We start from the raw sequence: 17,548 nt of genomic DNA on the forward strand, positions 1-17,548 counted from the left end.
GCCGCGACGCCGGCAGCGTGGCCGCGCGCGGGCGGGGCGTCGGCTCGGCGGCGGTGAGTGAGCGCTTTTGAGCGGCGGTGGCGGCGACGAGAGCTCAGGGCCCGGCCGTGTCGCCGGCATGAGCTACGACCGCGCCATCACCGTCTTCTCGCCCGACGGCCACCTCTTCCAAGTGGAGTACGCGCAGGAAGCCGTCAAGAAGGGCTCGACCGCGGTGAGCCGGCCCGGGCCTGCGCGGACCGAGGCGTGGGGGGAGCGCGCGGGGTCTGTCCAGGGCGCGGGCCGGGTCTTCCCGGCGGAGCGCGCTGCTTTGCGGTGGGGAACGGCGCGCTGCGGGGCCTGGAGCAGGCGCCGGGGAGGGAGCCGGGCCGCCGTCGCGCTCCCACCCTGTGGATCGCGGGCATTGCAAGGCGGCGCTGGCGCCGTGTTCCGGGGCTGTCACGCCGCCGTTCGTGGCCCCTTCCCAGGACAGGCGCCCTGGCACTGGCGGCTTTGCGGGATGCTACTTGCTCGGCCCCGAGATCGCGCGGCCGGCCGCCTCCGACTGGCGGGCCGGAGCCATCTTGTCCCGCTTCATGGCGCCCCAGCGGAGGCTGCAGGTGCGCGCCTGCGGCTCGAGGGCCGGCTAGGGCGCCCGCCGGCAGCAAGAGCGCGGGACCGCACAGGCGAGGCCCAGGTGGGCGTCGAGAACAAAGGGCACCTCGTCGGCTTGCGCTGGTGACAAGCTGCTTCCGGGTGTGGCGGCTCCGCCGGTGCTGGGGTCTGATCCCTGCTCGCTTCTGCCGCCAGGGCTTGTGTTGGGGACCTAGCGGAAGCTGTTGTACAGGTGAAGTCCTGACGTCTTCATGACTCCTGTGACTTGTCAAACCAGAGGACCGCTCCCCTTTCATCACCTGGGCAGAGGAAGCCAGCGTGGGGGGTTTTGAAATTCGAAGTGTTTTCATTTCTGAGTCTTTACGATTTTGAAGTAAAGGAATGCCCCAGGTCTGTCTGATGCCCTAACTCGGCCCAAAGAGCTCTGGAAGAGGCGGCTCCGGATACCCGCCCCAGCATCCAGTGCTTCCTGCAGCCAGCTGCTTGCTGCATCCGGCTGGGTGCTCTGGGCTCGAGGGTCACGTGGGTTATGTGAGTCAGCGGGAGAAAGCTCCCACACTGTGATCTGTTGAGTGCCTGTGCAGAACCTAGCTGTCGTCCAGAACTTTGCAGAGGTACACCTGTGGAGAACTGAGGTGCTAACACCTGCTCCAGTGCCTTTATACTGGGCAGGCAGTTTGGCTGGGTGATGGTGTTTCTGCACATGTCTTGACCAGAGGAGGGTCAGTGATTTTTCCATGTGTGAACAGTGGCAACATGGTCTCCTTCACAGTGCCAGCCATAACCAAGGAGTGATGCATAAGTTACAGCAGGTAGTTGTTCCCCTGTTGCAAACCAGGCCCACTGCTGTGCACACGAATGACAATATAGGGGTGGTGAAGTGGTCCTTAAATAAAGACTTCATGGCCCCAGAATGGGGTGGCAATGAAATACAAGTAAACTACCTGTCAGTATTTTGGAAACATGAGGTTGGGCACCTGCGAAACGATACCTGCACTGGCTCCACAAAGGGCGAATTTATTCCCTGGGTTGCAGGGTGTGGCGGAGTGAAGGGAGAGCATGGGTGAGCATACTTTCACTTTCCAGTGGACTGCTGCCCTGTCTCGCCAGGATCCATGTTAACCTCTGTTCTCGTGGCCTGTGCCTGTGCTGTTATGTCACCCGCATGTGGCTTGTGGATTTTTATTGCAGGTTGGGGTTCGAGGAAGGGACATTGTTGTTCTTGGTGTGGAGAAAAAGTCAGTGGCTAAACTACAAGATGAAAGAACAGTACGGAAGATCTGTGCTTTGGATGACAACGTCTGCATGGCCTTTGCAGGTACAAGTCTGTGGTCAGGGCCCTGCCTTGAGTCTTGGTGAGGAACAGCGCTGTAGAGATCAGTTGGTGGGTGGGTGGTTGTGCCATGTATAAACCAGCAATGGAAAGTGATTTAAAAGCAGTGCATTTGACTTTGAGGAAAGGGTAGCCCCAGTTTCCTTGGGCTGCTCCCCGCCAGTGTGGGAAACACACGGGCTAAGTGAATGCAAACACTTCCAGTGGAAGCTGCTGCTGTGTTTCATCTGCGCCATTATCCCTGTTTCAGTGATTGCCAGCTGGGCACCAGGCCTGCGCCTGTGGTGTAGAGTGGGACAGTGCTTTGCCTTGGGGAGCATGTGTGAAATGCTGGCCTTGGTATCCCCCGGTTTTATCCATGTCTTCCCGTAGCAGATCAAATTTAAGAGCATCTCAAACAAATCGTGTACACAAAATCAGGAGTTGACTGAACTCCAAGGTGCCCCCAGGAGAGCTGGGCACACACCTGTAACCCCAGCTACTTGAGAGGCTGAGGAAAGAGGACTATGTGTTCAAGGCTGGGCTGGAGAAACAGCTCGGTATAGTACTTGCCTGGGATTTGTCACCCTGGGTTACATCCAGTGCCACAGAAAAAGGTTCCAGGAGGACTCAGCATGTTTAATGGGTCTGACAAAGTGTTTCACATACAAGTTTCCGGAGGCCGACTGGGTCACTTCCAGCCACCTCAGCATGTGGGAATCTGCTGTCCCACCTGTGTAATTCCTGTCCTCAGTGGAGTACTGAGGCATGGCTATGACAGACACCTCTGTTCTCTCTGCAGGGCTCACTGCTGACGCGAGGATCGTCATCAACAGGGCCCGGGTGGAGTGCCAGAGCCACCGGCTGACGGTGGAGGACCCGGTCACTGTGGAGTACATCACCCGCTACATTGCCAGTCTGAAGCAGGTGGGCCCTGGTGCTGGGCCCGGCACTGCTCTCCCAGGCGGGTCTCAGTACTTTCCACAGCTTGTGTGTATGAATTTAGTCCCTGGCCTTATCCCCATCTCTTCTTAGGAGTGGGCATGTTGGTCTAATCTGCCTTCTCCCATTAGTGACACTGTTCTGATGTCATTTCCTTGCGTAGCACAGTTGAAACACTCCAGATTCATGTTCTCCATGAAAGGGGATGAAATTTCATCTTGCCATGCTAAAGGACCACTTGCCAGTTAGTTTGGAGAGGACTGAATATCTACACTATGAGGAGATGTTTATCTTTAAAACTAGTGCAGAGCTAGGAAGTGTGCCTGTCAGAATATTTTCCATCGCCTCAGTGTCACAGCACTGCAGTCCTTGTCCTAGCAGAGTCCAAGAATTAAAGTGCACAGAGGAAAGGAGGGTGCTGGAAGCTTATTAGCTAGTTTATCGTTGCATTGTGGGTAATCTGGGAGAGGCGTAAAGATGTTCATTCTTTACTAAGTGCAGTTGTTTTGATGTTACATGGATTTTTTTTAGGCTTGATGTGATTGACCTTTTTCCCCTCCAGCGTTACACACAGAGCAATGGGCGCAGGCCGTTTGGCATCTCTGCCCTTATTGTGGGGTTCGACTTCGATGGCACCCCCCGGCTCTATCAGACCGACCCCTCTGGCACATACCACGCCTGGAAGGTGAGTCTGTGACAGGACCAAGGTACCTTAGCTGCTGGGAGGCTCTAGGGCCAGGCCATATGCAGGGGCTGAGCCACTTGCTTGAGGTCTCCTTTAGGAACAGATGACAGCATAAGTTGTCTTAGTCCTACGTGAACAGCCTGTTTGTTCCATGGCAGTTACTGGTTGGAGAGCAAAAGATTCATTCAGCATTACTGTCTGGCATAAAGTCAGAAGTCTGATTTCACTCTTGGTAAGAATCAGCAGGATGCCCAGCCTGTTACTAAGAAGGGGGTAGGGGACACACAGGCTGCGGCTGGGGCTGTCACCTCACACACTGGAGAGCAGAGTGTGACCTTGGGGGAAGGCCGTGGCCTCCACAGGCTGTATCTGGGCTGTCATGCTGTTGGCCACACAAACACTCGCTTGTCATTCTCAGGCCAACGCCATAGGCAGGGGCGCCAAGTCGGTTCGCGAGTTCCTGGAGAAGAATTACACCGATGAGGCCATTGAGACCGACGATCTGACTATCAAGCTGGTGATCAAGGCACTCCTGGAAGTGAGCTTGGGGAGAACTTGGGCGGGGTGGCAGAGATGTACTGGCTGTGCTCCCTTGCTGCCGGGGATAGCCAGGGTACTTGATGCCTAGCCAGGGACACAGAGCATGAGAAAGAGGTCGGATGTGGACTCAACCTTTCAGGCACTGGCCACTGCAGGGAACTAGGAGGAAACAGGGCTGGTGGCTGGCCTCTCCTTTATTAGCACCTCGAAGATGGAAGTGGGTAAAGCCAAAGGGGTAGCTACAAGGTCAGGAGTGGCCACCGGTGCCTGGCCAGGGAGGGCCAGGACGGGGTGCAGGCATCCTGAGCAGGCCTCACACACAGCAAGTATGTTTGGGCCTCCCCTTGGGCAATGCTGTACACTTCTGTCTTCCCCTTGAAGGTGGTCCAGTCGGGCGGCAAAAACATTGAACTTGCTGTTATGCGGCGAGATCAGCCCCTCAAGGTAACTGCTGGATGTGTGTCACCTCTGTGTGGGAGCCTTGAAAAAGACGCTCCCCCTTGTGCTGAAACCCTAGAGTGACCCTGCCCTCTCCTTCTGAAGGGGTAGTGTCCCTCGTGCCGGTCCACTGCGGCCCCAGCTCCATGCCCATCCAGGGCCCCTTGCTGCTGTCATGTTTCCACTTTGCTTCCCGTGGCTCAGGGTGTGGCTGGGGTGTTCTTGGCATGCCGGGAGATGTCAGCTGCAGCTCTGCTGTGGCACTGGCTGTGAACGAGATCAGGCCAACCTGCCTTATTTCCCACGAGGTCTTTTTCCAAGTGGCTGCTGGAGGAGCTGCTGCTGTGCAAAATTCACTCCGGTGTTTTGCACATTACGTAGCAGGGGGTTCACTATAAACATGTCTTTTTTTTTAAGATCCTAAATCCTGAAGAAATTGAGAAATACGTTGCTGAAATTGAAAAAGAAAAAGAAGAAAATGAAAAGAAAAAGCAAAAGAAAGCATCGTGAAGGAAACTTTCTTGGAGTGGTTTTACTTTAAACTCAATCATGGATGAGTCTCAGTGATGGTTTTCCATCTGTCACACTGAGGGAACAATAAACTTCCGTATTTTTTAACCTTTCCTTGTAAAGAGAACATGTTATCTTTTAGGTGTAACTAAAAAATGCGAATCTCCCTTCATTTTTCAAATGACTGCAGGCATTTGTTAACATGGCCCTTGTTACCAAGCTGTTACATTGGCCAGTTGTGAGTTGGGGTCTCCGCAGAGCACCTGGCACCTCACACATGGGGTCTTAGGGAGCATGGAAGAGGGAGGACAGCGCAGACAGCGCTGTGGAGGCCTCGGGCTTGTAGTTCTGGTTTTAACTGCTCTTATGATAGCGCTCCTGTTAGCTGCTTTCGGGCCGGTGTCTTCAATTCTCTTTCTCTGCCTCTTGCTTGCACTCCACAGTTGTGTTGTCAGGTCTTGGCCTTTGTGCTCTTAAGCCTTACACCTACCTTGCCACTTGGCTCAGATCCCTATGCCCTGGTTCTTGTCATACAAGCAGGCAACATCTTTGAAAAGCAGAGACCCATGTAGTTTGAGCTCAGCATACACCAACTGTCAACATGACTGTAAGCTTGAAATTTTAACACCAAGGCTTGTCACAAGTGGTAAACTGGATTCTAGCAGAGGAATAAATACCTATTCCACTGTCAGGTCCCTGTGTTTAGAATCAGTGCTGTGGCCACCTGCCTAGGATGCTCATGCGGAGGAAGGTTTTCCCTTGGTTGTGGGCACTGCCGGTACCCTCCCCCATGGGAGGCTGCTTGCTCACAGCCCAGTACTGAAGGGAAGCCCATCGAGCTGACTGGCGCCTTCTGTGCTGAGGAGAGGGGGCTGCCTGTAGCCTGCTTGTGGCCAGATTCCAGGCAGCAGAGCCACTCCCCAGAAGACTGCCCACAGTGAGTCCAGAGCTGTCTCCTCCTCCACCCACAGCTACTGGGTCTCTCCTGTGGACACCGTGAACCAGTCCCTCAAATCCTACCAGCCCAAGTGTGTGTCAGGTCTTAGCAGCACCTGCTCCTGACTGGACCCTGAACATGACAGAGGTGATCTGGGCAGCAGAGACAACAGTTGAAAGGTTTGCATATTTATTTATAGTTATAATTTACACTTCTCCAACAGAGCAACCCCAATGCTAATGTTCTAGTTCTCAGCCCAGAAGGCCTACAAAAATAAACCCAAGCTTTTACAGTAACTTAATCAGTACAGAACCAAAGCGCTTTTAGCTATTAAAGGAATTTAGTTACCAAGGTGCTTATTTTAAACAAAATGCCCTGTCAGAGGATGCATGCTTGTACTTCAAAGTCTGACCCATTTACATGCAACGAATTTATATTCCCCACCCTCCCTCCACTCACTTTAAAACAAAAACACAAGAACTATTTACAATCAAGAGGAAATAAGGTCAACTGACCATGCTGCCACCCCAGCCCCCCTGCAACCCCAGGCTAGCTCATTTCCAAGTGGATGAGAACACTGAAGCACTCGGGCAGAGTCCAGCTGAGTGACTTGGGCCAGAGGCTTGGCAGGGACAGGAGAGCAGGGGGCACAGCATGGGCTCACCCACAGCTTCGGTGCCTACAGGAGCCAGGCTCCACATAACACTTAGTAGCTACTGCTCAGGGGTCCCTTCCCCAGTGCACCCACCCTCTGCCAGCCCTCACCCTTATGTCCCTTACACAACATGATCCATGGGAACACCCTCCTTCCCTGCCCTCTGCCCACCCACCCCACACACCCAGCTCATCCTGTGCTGCCCTTGCCTGGCTCCTGAGATCCCACCCTTGGTAATGAGGGTGCCAGGCCAGCAGCACCAGGGACCAGATGGGTTAGAGATGCACTTGGCTGCCACATGTGCCAATGAGATTTGGTTCTGTTTTAAAAGTCAAAGCTGTCATAGAAAAGAAACAGTCACAAAGTGAGGATCAAGCCTTTGCTATAAACATTTTTGCAAAATACCAAAACCTTACAGTTAGGCTATGCACAACCAAAAAGGAACATAGGTCAACATACCTCAAAGAGGTTACCCATGAATACTTTCCCCAAAACAAGTGGTTCTAACTCAGACCGTGTCCAAGTTCAATTAAGTCCAAACATAAGTAGCAATGTGGGAGTCTGCCCAACGCAGTAAACAATGCCACCCACTTCCCGTGCGTGCAGCGTTTCCTGTGTCCTCCTCTACGTAGCACCACCTGGACCACTTCAGTGGGAACCTGGAAAACAGGACAGGAAGTGAGCGGTCCATATGTTTTGTAATCAGCAGCCTAGTATCACCAGCCCTTGCTGTCTGATGAAGACCAGACCCCTCAACTGCCCCACCTCTCTCCCCAGTCAAAGCTGGGCTTCCTGTTATCAGCCACACTGAGGACGGGTCAGGAACAGGCTCTGCACAGGGTCCTCCTGCCCAGGCCCAGGAGTGCACAAATCACCTGCCCTTGCCCACACTGGCACTGGCAGTGCAGAGCCATGCTGGGCAAACTCACTCGTCAACTACTCAACAGCAAGCACTACTCAGCCCTTGCCTTCCCACTCCCAGAACCTCTCTCGGCTGAGGCAGTGGCCAGGGTCCCCCTTAAGAGGCCTTGATGGAGCTGGCCTGGCTTTGCCTGGCTCTCGCCACTCCTAAGGGCACACAAAGTAGATTCTGAGTGTGACGGCTTCCCTTCTCGGGGATGCCAGACACGCAGCCTGCTCCCTGGCCCCAGCTCTGCCTGGGTTCACGTGTCCCGGGGCCTCCCTCCCAAGGACCAGAAGGGCCCACACTCACTCAGAGGCTGCACCTTTACACCCTGCCAGTCCCCGCTCTGTGCGAAGTCGGGTTACGCCGAGCGGCTCCGTTGCCCCTGCCCCCTCGGAATCCACCTCGGGCAGTGCGGCCTCGAAGGAACCTCCCTGATACCCCAAAGGTCTCCGTATTCAGCTTCCTCTCTTCAGCCCATGTTGTCCGCCTAGAACTGAAAGATGAGGTAGGTTCTAAGTGCAGTGGGCACCAGCTGAAGTTTCTAAGCCAGGTCTCGCCCTCAGAAAGGCCAGGAATAGGAAGGATGGGCTGCTCCTGTGGCCATCACCGAGGCAGGGGCGCCAGGAAGGCCTGGAGCTGGAAACTGTTAACACTGCTGCCTTTCCAGACACATTTCAGATCAGGGCTGTTTCTCCTTGTGCACTGGGCTGCTTAAGACGCACCTATAGAGCTGGGGTAGGGGCCTAGGATTTAGCTCAGTTACATAAGCACCTGGTGGCGAGCGTGAGGTGGAAAGTTCAATCCCTGGTACCAAAAAAGATAAAATAAAGCTGCAGGTAGTGGGACACAACTGTAATCCTAGCACGCAGAGGCTGAAGCAGGAAGACTGCCATGAGTTTGAGGCCCACCTGAACTACATGCCCAAGACCTTGTCTCAGACAAAACAAAACACAACAAAACAAGCGCCCTTATCCCTGGGAAGCGAAAGTATGAGAAAGTAACACCAAAAGATGACAAAAAATGCGCTGCACACGGGAGGAGTGCTAGGCAGCCTGGGCCTGGTGCAGACCTGAGCCCAGAGCAGAAGGAACACGGACCCCAGGGTGCCCTCAGGCAGCCATCCAGTGCTTGCCTTTCAGCCTGATACCCGCTGTACCCAGAGGCCTGGAGAGGAAAGAATGACTTTGTACTTTAACAGTCCAAACCAAGCTACCTGGAGTCACTCTGGAGTCCCACAACCTGTCAACCCCCTGCCAACGCCTCTTCAGAACACTCAAACCCAGCCCTTCCTGCAACCATACCAATGCCCCCTCTAAAATAACCTGTGCTGACCAGCCGCCACACCTGCAGCCCCTCTCCCGAGGTGAAACAGCCCCTCTCCCGAGGTGAAACAGCCCCAGTGAGTTATTTCTCATGGCTGCCCACAGGGTCAGAACAAACCCAACATCAATACTGCACCCCGAAACGCTCCACAAACCCCTCCCATCCCGGCCTTTCCCGCCTGCCCCAACACACAGGCTTTGGTGGTGCCGAGGCAGCCCTGCACCCACCTGCACAGCTCACTACACCCCCTCCCATCCTCTGCAGCTGGGCCTCCCCTACTCATGCTCTGCACACACTTCTATGACTGCTTCACTGTGTGCAGCCCCAAGCTCGCTCCCACACCATGCCCTCCTGCTGGCTTCCACACAGTCCAGGTTCTGAACATGACACACTTGCTGGCTGCCAGGATTCCAGGGAAGGAACATACTGGGCAGAACGCTCTACCAGCTCCTTTGGGTAGCAAGGTCCTCAGCCTGTCCAGGGCAGAGGGCCTCCCGGATGGCAAGCCAAGGAGAAAGAACACTGAATGTGGGTATGGAGTCTGGCAGGGCCTGCAGGGGCGTGACTTCAACGAGTCTCCCTTGTCCGGACCACATCCAAGCAGACCTAGGTAGGTGCAATCAGGACTCTTATCTACTGTGCAGAATGCAAAATCTGACGGACCTGGTGGCACACACCTAGAATCTCAGCACTCAGGAGACCAAACTCAGGTGAGTTTGAGGCCAGCCTGGGCTACATAATTGAGTTCAGGCCAATCTGGACTACAGAGCAAGACCCTATCTCAAAAGAAAAAAAGCACAAAGCCCTGAGTTTGGTACCAGAAAAAGGTAAGATTCTAAACCACAAATCTTGAACTTAAAGGCTCAAGTCTCAGTCTCATCCTTCCCAAGTCCGTGAGGACTCTCACCTGGTCTTGAGTTCAGAAGAGATGTTGTCAAAGAATGACTTGGATTTGTCATAATAGCAGTTGGGGCCCAGGAGGTCTTCCTCAGCAGGAGCTTCATCACTCTGAGTGACCACAGCCTGGTCCTTCTCTTCCCCTTTCTCAACCTTGTCCTCTACAGAGAGAAACAAATACCGCACACTGCACCCCACACTGTGCCCTCCCCAGCCCAGACAATGCCTGAGTGTCTCATGCTATGCAGCAACCTCTTCTCACTAATGGTCACGACTGTCCCACACCAAGGACCAGCCAACCCCCAGTGCCTCACCTACCTCTCCACTGACTTCCATGCTCCAGACTGGAGAGCACCCTGTGGGCTTCCCTTCCACCCTAGTCATCTTAGCATACTCTAGGAAAACCCCTGGGATATGCACTGCCACAGGAAACAGACCTTTAAAATTCAGTTTCTTCTTGAATTCTTTGTCAAGCTCCTCTCGGTTGAACTGGGCATTTGCACTCTCAAAATCAAAGTCTCCTTCAAACTTGATTGTGTTTTCCTTGACGTTAGTAGGACGGTTCTGCCCTCTGGAACGATTCCTTGTTCGCCGGTTCCCTATGAGGAGAGGCAGCAGCCACCACTAATGTCAGCCATCAAACCTGTGTTCCAAGCCTGACTTCAAAAGCAGCTTACAGGCACCCCACAGGCAACATGGGGGCACAGCTCACAGATGTAGCACCTTAGTCCCGGCACCCTTACAAGCCAAGCACAGCCTGCTGCTCACAGCGCCCAGGACTCAAGTGGCAACAGGTGTTACCTGACCGCCTCCTCTGAGGTCTTCTGTTCTCGTCATTCACCTGCCCTTGAGTGTGCGCAGCTGCTGGCTGGACTACATCTAAGGCGCAAAGGGAAGAGTGAGGCAAAGCTGCTGCAGAAGCCTGAACCCAGCCACCGAAGCAGGCACCGGCACCTCCACCTCCTCCACCTCCTCCACCACCTCCACCACCTGCACCACCACCCGGGGCCTTGGGGGAGGGAGGCTGCCACACCGACCTGCCCTGCAAAGCACACGGGCTGGAGTAATGTTTGAAAAATAACCGAGTAAGTTGCGTGCCATTTTTAGAACAGAAAGCAAACTGCAAGGGAGTAAGTGTTCAAGTACCACCAGCGGTCTTGCTGCTTGGCTGGGCCTGGCGACCGTTGAGCTGTGTCCCTGAGGTGCCCTTGCCAGGTAACAGCTTTTTGGCATTCAGGTTATCAACAGAACCAGTCTGGACAGCCTGTTCCACCATGGGGCTCTTGCCAACTGGGGCAGATGGAAAACCAGCTCCTGAATTGAGGAGGGGAGGAAGGGTTAGAAATACAGAGCAGAGTGCCTTACACCTGCCACTTCTCTTCTGGCTGGCACATCAGGTAGGAGAGTGCAACTGTCTAGAGAGGGTCTAAATCCCGGCCAAGAACCCCAGCTGGGCCATTCCCTCTGCAGTTAGCCTGTGAACAAAGGTCAAGTCACAGGGCAGGACAAAGGCCACTCACTGCTGGGCTACTTGGGCCCAGAAATGAGTCAGGGAATCCGTGCCTACAAACAGGCATCGCCCCAGACTCCGACCTGCTCTCACTCCAAAGGCGCTCTACAACAAGACGACGAGTTCAGGGCCTGAGTATTTCATTCTGGTCCACGCTGAAGATCTGTAACGTGCACTGGTCACTTCAAATCCTAAAACAGTCACTTTTGCTTACAGCATTAACAGGGTGAGGCAGTAACAGGTGACTACAGTGAAGAAAACAGCCCCAGCCTCTTAAGAGCAAAGCACCTCTGTGGAGCACAAAGGTGCTCTCAGGTGGCCTCGAATGGGGCTGTGCACACGGTACTAAGACACACCCACCAAACCAAGCCAGGGCAGCCCAGGCGGAGGCAGTCCTGAGCCTTGCTCACACCTCTCCCAGGGCCAGGGTCTGTGTGTGTGTGTGTGTGTGAAAGCAGGTGCTTGGGCGCTGGTGGAGGCTGAGACAGAAACAGGAGCCCTAATCTCGGGGTAACTATCCCCAAAGAAGCAGCTCAACGCAGATGAAGAGTGGACGCAACCTGCTTTTGTACCCTGCACAGAAACTAGAGATCACTGTGGAAAACTTCCTGTCATCAGAAGCATTCACAGTGCAGGTATGTGGCAGGGGCTTTCCTAACAGATAACACAGAGCACACTGCTGGGCCCATCATCTCACTTAGCACGACCACCCACGAGAGACGAACAGCTTTATCTGCTTTTGATAAAACTATACCAGTTCAAACAATCTTGCCCTATGGGCAGTTTTACATAAATGGTCCTAAGAACAATGAAGGTACTGAGTGTCAGGTTTAAATGGAAACAAGCATGATCACTCCAAGGCAGATGGACTGGAGTCTACTCAGGACTTAGAAAGCAACACCTGCAAACACACTGAGCGTGCCCGGCAGCCCGCGGGACACGGGTAATGAAGGCTGCTGCCTGCAACAAGCAAGGTGCCACAGGTAAGATGCACAGGAAAAGCATCAGCGTTAACCTCAGGGCAAAGGACAACGTCAGACGCCTGGTGCCACCATCTCAACAGACAGGTGAATGACACTGGCACTGACAACCAGTCCGCAGGACTAGTTCACCTGGCCAACAGATGGGGATCATTGCCCTGTCTCCCAGTTTTGAACCAGTTGCCCATGTGTTGTGCGACTGCTCAGTGAAGTCCCACTATGCCAAGCTAAAAACCTAGCAAGCCCTCAGGGAATTGGCTCTGTGTCAAAAGTGACACACACTGGTGGTGGCTGCTGACGGTCCAAACAGACCCTGGGATCAGGCGGAGTGAACAAACAACTCTGAGCACTCTGCTGATTCTTTTCAGTCCTTTTTTTTTTTCTTCATACTGGGAATCAAACTCAGGACCTCAAACTTACCAAGCAGGCACTGTGCCACCGAGTCACATCCAGCCCTCCAGCCCCTTCTTTAAAACTTTAGAACTGTGTGCTAAGCCAGCAGAAGCACATCAGCAGTCCCTGGGCCTGGCCAATAGTCTGCTACGGTTCCTGTCCTGGCTGTTCACCCCTTCTCTCAGACTGGTCTGCAAGACCGCATGCAGTTATCCTCCCAACTGCTGTTACCCTTGGAAGTAAGCTGAGGTGGCTCTGAGGACATGTCAAGCTCTGACACGGGCTGTGGAGATGGAGAAGAGCTAGGACTGGAAGCAGCGGCTGAGGCTGGAGGGCTTACCAACTTCTCTAAAGGAGGAGAAAGGAGAAAAGAGCAGAGAAAGCACACAAGTGAGTCAGGACATACTGGACTCCTGTCTGGAGAGCTTGGGAAGAGCCAAGCATCAACACAGTTTAGAAACACTGAGTCACGCTAAGAACCCACCCAGCACACCAGGACAGCAACCATGGCAAACATGGGACCCACGCTACTGTTCAGAGCCCAACTCTCGCCCTGCCCCAGCTCTCTTAGGCTGGAGTCCAGGCCAGGCCAAGCTAGGCTAGGCCAGGCGAGGTGGCCCCACTGGCCAACCCCCGCATTCTGCAAACAGCTGCAGAGCTACATCAAGGCCAAGGCTATGCTCACTCTCAATACCGACTCCTACTCTGGGGCTTGTCAACCTCGGTTGACAACATTTTTGATTAAGGTACTTGCCAGCAGAATAATCAGTAAGTTAGAATGGTACGCTGACCAGCTCACAGATGTGCAGACAGCTAAAACTCGAAGGTGAGTTTCAGTACACATGCCAGTGTTTCTTCTCTGAGGCAAGTATACCAGGCTGACATTGCAAATGGATTTTGATTTGGATCATTTAGTGCCAAAACTCAGGCTGCTGCTTCTTACTCTCAACAGTTACTAAACACACTAACCACTGGAAAGTAGCTCTATCAAACATGCCATACAACATAGCGTAGGAGCTATGTCCCTTCCCTTGCGGTTTATTACTGCACTTCTTGAAAGTGTAGCTGTGTAGACAGAAACAGGTTACTCACCTAGACCTAAGGAAGCAGCGTACTGCTGGCTGAGCAGGGAGCTGGCCGCCAGCTGGCCGTAGGGCGGCATCCCTCTGAAGGGGCTATAAGGCACATGTGGCTGGAAGGGCGAGGCAGAGGCAGAGCCCAAGGAAGACTAGACAATGAGACACATGGGTGAGAACAGTGCAGGGCCATCCCATCACCTTCCAAGTCCACACACAGAAAGAACATCTGCTCAGATGGAAGCTGGTCCTCACTCTGTCAGCCTTTACTGCTGATGTACTGAGCAGTCCTAGGGAAATTTCCAGTATGGTCAAACTGTCTTTTCTCCAACATTTTAACCCCAGCTGCACCGATTCATGTAACTCTAATACGAATTCTTCCTAACATGAAACTAATAGCTCCCCTCTGCCACCAACATCGTCAGCTTCTACCATAGAAAATGTCACCCTCAGCTGGAGACAGACCTGCCTTCAGACGTACAGCTGTGTGGCCAACGAACAACACACACACCCCATTATTCATCTTCTCTCTTTGAATTTTGTAGGCTCCTCTGAGGTTCAGATTGTACCAAATTCTGAGATAGGGCTACACAAGCCTCCAAAAGCACCGCAGCTGTCTGGGAACCGACTTTTCCTCATGTTCTTCCCCGGCTACTTCCTCTGTGCCCCTCAGCTTTCTTCCTTTGAAGTCCCCTAAGGACCTGGATCCAAGCTTTCTCAAGTTTGGCTTACACTCCTCCAAGTACTCCTAAAGCCCAGCCTGTCTGCTCCTACCTTCCTTCTGTAGCCCTATCTCAGAATTTGGTACAATCTGAACCTCAGAGAAGCCTACAAAATTTAAATTCATAAGTTAAGAACATACTAATATGGACCTACTGGTAATCCAGTGATACAATCCTGCAAACAATATATGGCTTATTAAGACTTGCAAATTTAGTGTCCTAGCACACTAGAATTTAACAAGCATACTATATGAAGACAGCAAGCCCCTCTGTCTCTCCAAGCACTTCAGGCTTCTCTCAGGGTTGGACCTGTCCAAATATTATACTCTAGACACACTAAATCCAGGCAAGATTAGAAGCAGCCCTCCTTCACCCACACCCATGCACCCACCCAAGGGCTATGCCCTGCCACACACACTCCCTCCTCCTATATGGTGCATGAGTTATCGCCCAAAGAACATCACTGGACTAGATGAAAACTTTACCACTGTTCACTAAAGGATTATCCCTTGTAAACAAATGATACCAAGTTCCACATAGAAACCAACCTTTCTTAGAAACAATGCCCACAAGGGGCATAGTGGCACTTGACTGTAATCCCGGCATTTGGGATGCTGAGGCACCAGCATCTCCAAGAGGTAAAGGCCAGCGTGGGCTACATACTGAAATGCTGTCTCAACAAAACAAAACGAAAACAAAAAAAAAATGCCCACAGAGAAAAAATCAATACATTTACCTGAACAATAGCAGGATCCTGAGGAAGTGTGTGCTGAGCTTTTGGAGGTTCACATACAGTAATATCTTTGATATCGCTTCCCCGAAAGATGATGTACTCATAGATCTCCTCTCTGGGGGGAGCAGGCCTATCTGTGGGGCGGTCTTCAGTACCAAAGGACCTCACTTAGGGGTTGAGAAAAAGAATGGTTAAGTTGTTGCCACCCATTGCATGTCTATGCCATTCATCCTCTGATGCTAGTGCTGCTGGGTTCCTGAGCACAGTCCCAACTCTTCGCCCAAGTCTACAATTCAAAAGGCATTCACTCCCCGACACCTTTTCAGGGGACAAAAATCCACAAGGGATCAGTGGCTGACACTCTAAAAAGATTTTTGGTCATAAAGATGATGGAAAATTTCAGACTGCAAGCCTCATGAAGCCCCACATCCTCCAGTGCCAAACACCGACAAAACAAAGCTTACTTTGCAGAATCTCCCAGTTCACGTGTGACTTTGCAGATGAAAGAATCAGTGGTTTTATGCCTGAAGCCGCACCACATCCTGCGGCTAAGGAGGCAGCTTTCTTAGGCAAGAAACCAGCAAGTTGTGTTACTCTCACCCTTCTTCACACAACCAGTTTGCAGAGTTACGCAAATAACCAAGGGAAAAGGGGGTCTCAGAACTTGGCCCCCCAAAACCAGCTTGCGGATGATAAGGAAATCCTGAGTCTCAGGGACCTCTTTAGGCTATGCGTCTCCAACCTGCAAAGGCCTAGAGAGCCCTACCGAAACAGGGTTCCAAGGCCACGCTGGACTTGGCTCCAACTAACAGCAACACAACTTCTACTGAAGACCCAGGCCTAGTCTGGATCTCACCCCATCGACGGAGTCGCATGTCAAAAGTAGTATCCTGCAGTACCCAGAGTTCAAGTGATCGCAAAATCCTGGAACGCTGAGCTAGCTCCTACAGTACTAGTCTGTCTGTTTAGTTTGCACAGGAAGCTTCAAAAGGAGCTATTTCGAGGGCTTGGCAGGACTGAACCGTGGAGCCAGCTCAGATCTAGGGGTGCTTCAGGCAAGGACCCGTGAGGCCCTAGGGCACAACCAGGGGTGCTGCAAAGCTGGCTGCTGCCTTCGCACAAGACGGGAACACGCTCCCCGCATCTTCTTGAGAATGAAGACAAAGGGGGTCTGGGGCCCTGCGCTGCCTGCACAAGATCACTGCTTCTGGACTTCTCCAGTCACAAACGGATCCCCTGATGCCCGCCAGCGCTCACTGATGACTGTCACAAAAGAGCAGGGCATTAGGGCCGTCGACACCAGATAGTCAGACCCAGGATACCCGTCTGTCTTCCAATCGACAGTGCAGCTTGGAAAGAGGCTCCGCCCGAAACGGTGGGCCCCAGCTGCCTAATGGGTTCCAGGAGTACGCACAGGATTTCCATTTTTTTGCCCCGCCCCCACTCTGCCTTCTGGGGAGGCCAGGGGACTCCCACTCTGGCCCCCGCAAGGACACCGCCCGCAGGTGGAGGAACCGCGGCTCTCTAGAGCTGCCCCGCCCCCAGCACCTACAGGGTGGGCAGCTCCGAGGAGATCGGCGCGGCGGGGTTCAGACCGCCCTCCTGCGCGTCCCAGGCGGGCTCCCGCGCGTTTCCCCGCCGCCGCAGCCCAGCCGACCATCTGCGGCGTCGCCGGGCTGGGGGGGACGCCCCGGGGTGGGGGCGGGGGTCTCGGTGCCTAGCTCGCGAGTCGGTCTAGCGGTAGCACTGGTTAGGGGCGAGGTTTTGGGAGGCGGAGTTTTCCAGGGTGGGGGCAGGGGTCCCGGTGCCAGGCCTGGGGGCGTCCGGGGGTGGGGGCCAGGCCCGGGGCCTCGGGTGGGGGCGGGGGCGGAACGGGACTGTGGTCGGCGGTTGGGCGCGCGGCGGCGGCAGCAGGTCGCTACCTTTGGCGAGCGCCACGGTGGAGTTGTCGGTGTCGATGGTGTAGAGGATGCCCTCGTAGCGGATCTGCGCCTTGGAAATGAGGCTGATCTTGCTGCCCAGATACGGGGTACCCGAAGAGCCGCTCATGGCGGCGGCCGGGGCGCGCCGGGTCGGAGGACGAGCGCCGGGCCCCGCCCGCTCCGCCACCGCGCGGCCGCCGGGCCACCCGCTCCTGCGCCGCTCTGCGCCGCCGGGGCGCCTCCCGACGCGCCCGAGGGGCCTTCGGGCTACGAGCGAGGGAGTGCAGCGGGGGCGCGCGGCCGGCCGGGCTGAGAGAATCGGGGAGGAGCAGCGCCGCAGCCACATCCGGGACCTAAAGCCGCCACGCGCCGCCCCCGCACGCTCGCTGCCCATTGGCTCGGTGCACCCGCCTCCCTTTAAATATGGCCGTGCTGCCGCCGGAGGGAGGGGGCGGGCCCGCACGCCGCGCCT

The 17,548-nt window shown here is 54.2% G+C and overlaps 2 protein-coding genes across 6 annotated transcripts; one reads left to right on the forward strand and one right to left on the reverse strand.

The window, feature by feature from the left end:
• The first annotated feature begins 11 nt into the window (after positions 1-11).
• On the forward strand, positions 12-5,129 carry Psma7 (proteasome 20S subunit alpha 7). The gene is made up of 7 exons (XM_003462821.5): positions 12-214; positions 1,786-1,912; positions 2,709-2,833; positions 3,411-3,533; positions 3,952-4,071; positions 4,455-4,517; positions 4,929-5,129. Exons 1-7 carry the CDS (start codon positions 119-121, stop codon positions 5,019-5,021), a joined length of 747 nt encoding a protein of 248 aa, XP_003462869.2. The 5' UTR covers positions 12-118; the 3' UTR covers positions 5,022-5,129.
• Positions 5,130-6,130: 1,001 nt separating this feature from the next.
• Positions 6,131-17,457, reverse strand: Lsm14b (LSM family member 14B). 5 transcript variants are annotated; one of them, XM_063248070.1, is made up of 10 exons: positions 17,077-17,453; positions 15,158-15,321; positions 13,716-13,851; positions 12,855-12,971; positions 10,887-11,054; positions 10,542-10,619; positions 10,178-10,339; positions 9,751-9,901; positions 7,840-8,013; positions 6,131-7,272 (listed from the first exon to the last, which is right to left on the reverse strand). In XM_063248070.1, the coding sequence occupies exons 1-9, from the start codon at positions 17,420-17,422 to the stop codon at positions 7,842-7,844; spliced, it is 1,494 nt and encodes a 497-aa protein (XP_063104140.1). In that variant the 5' UTR covers positions 17,423-17,453; the 3' UTR covers positions 6,131-7,272; positions 7,840-7,841. The 5 variants fall into 5 exon arrangements, with proteins under 5 accessions (XP_063104140.1, XP_063104139.1, XP_063104141.1 ...); XM_063248069.1 differs by having other exon boundaries at positions 7,827-8,013; positions 17,077-17,449; XM_063248071.1 differs by lacking the exon at positions 10,542-10,619 and having other exon boundaries at positions 7,827-8,013.
• Positions 17,458-17,548: the final 91 nt, after the last annotated feature.

The sequence above is a fragment of the Cavia porcellus genome, unplaced genomic scaffold (assembly GCF_034190915.1).
Source record: "Cavia porcellus strain 051 isolate PalLab524CR breed Dunkin Hartley unplaced genomic scaffold, mCavPor4.1 scaffold_5, whole genome shotgun sequence".
In the NCBI taxonomy this organism is placed as follows: domain Eukaryota; kingdom Metazoa; phylum Chordata; class Mammalia; order Rodentia; family Caviidae; genus Cavia; species Cavia porcellus.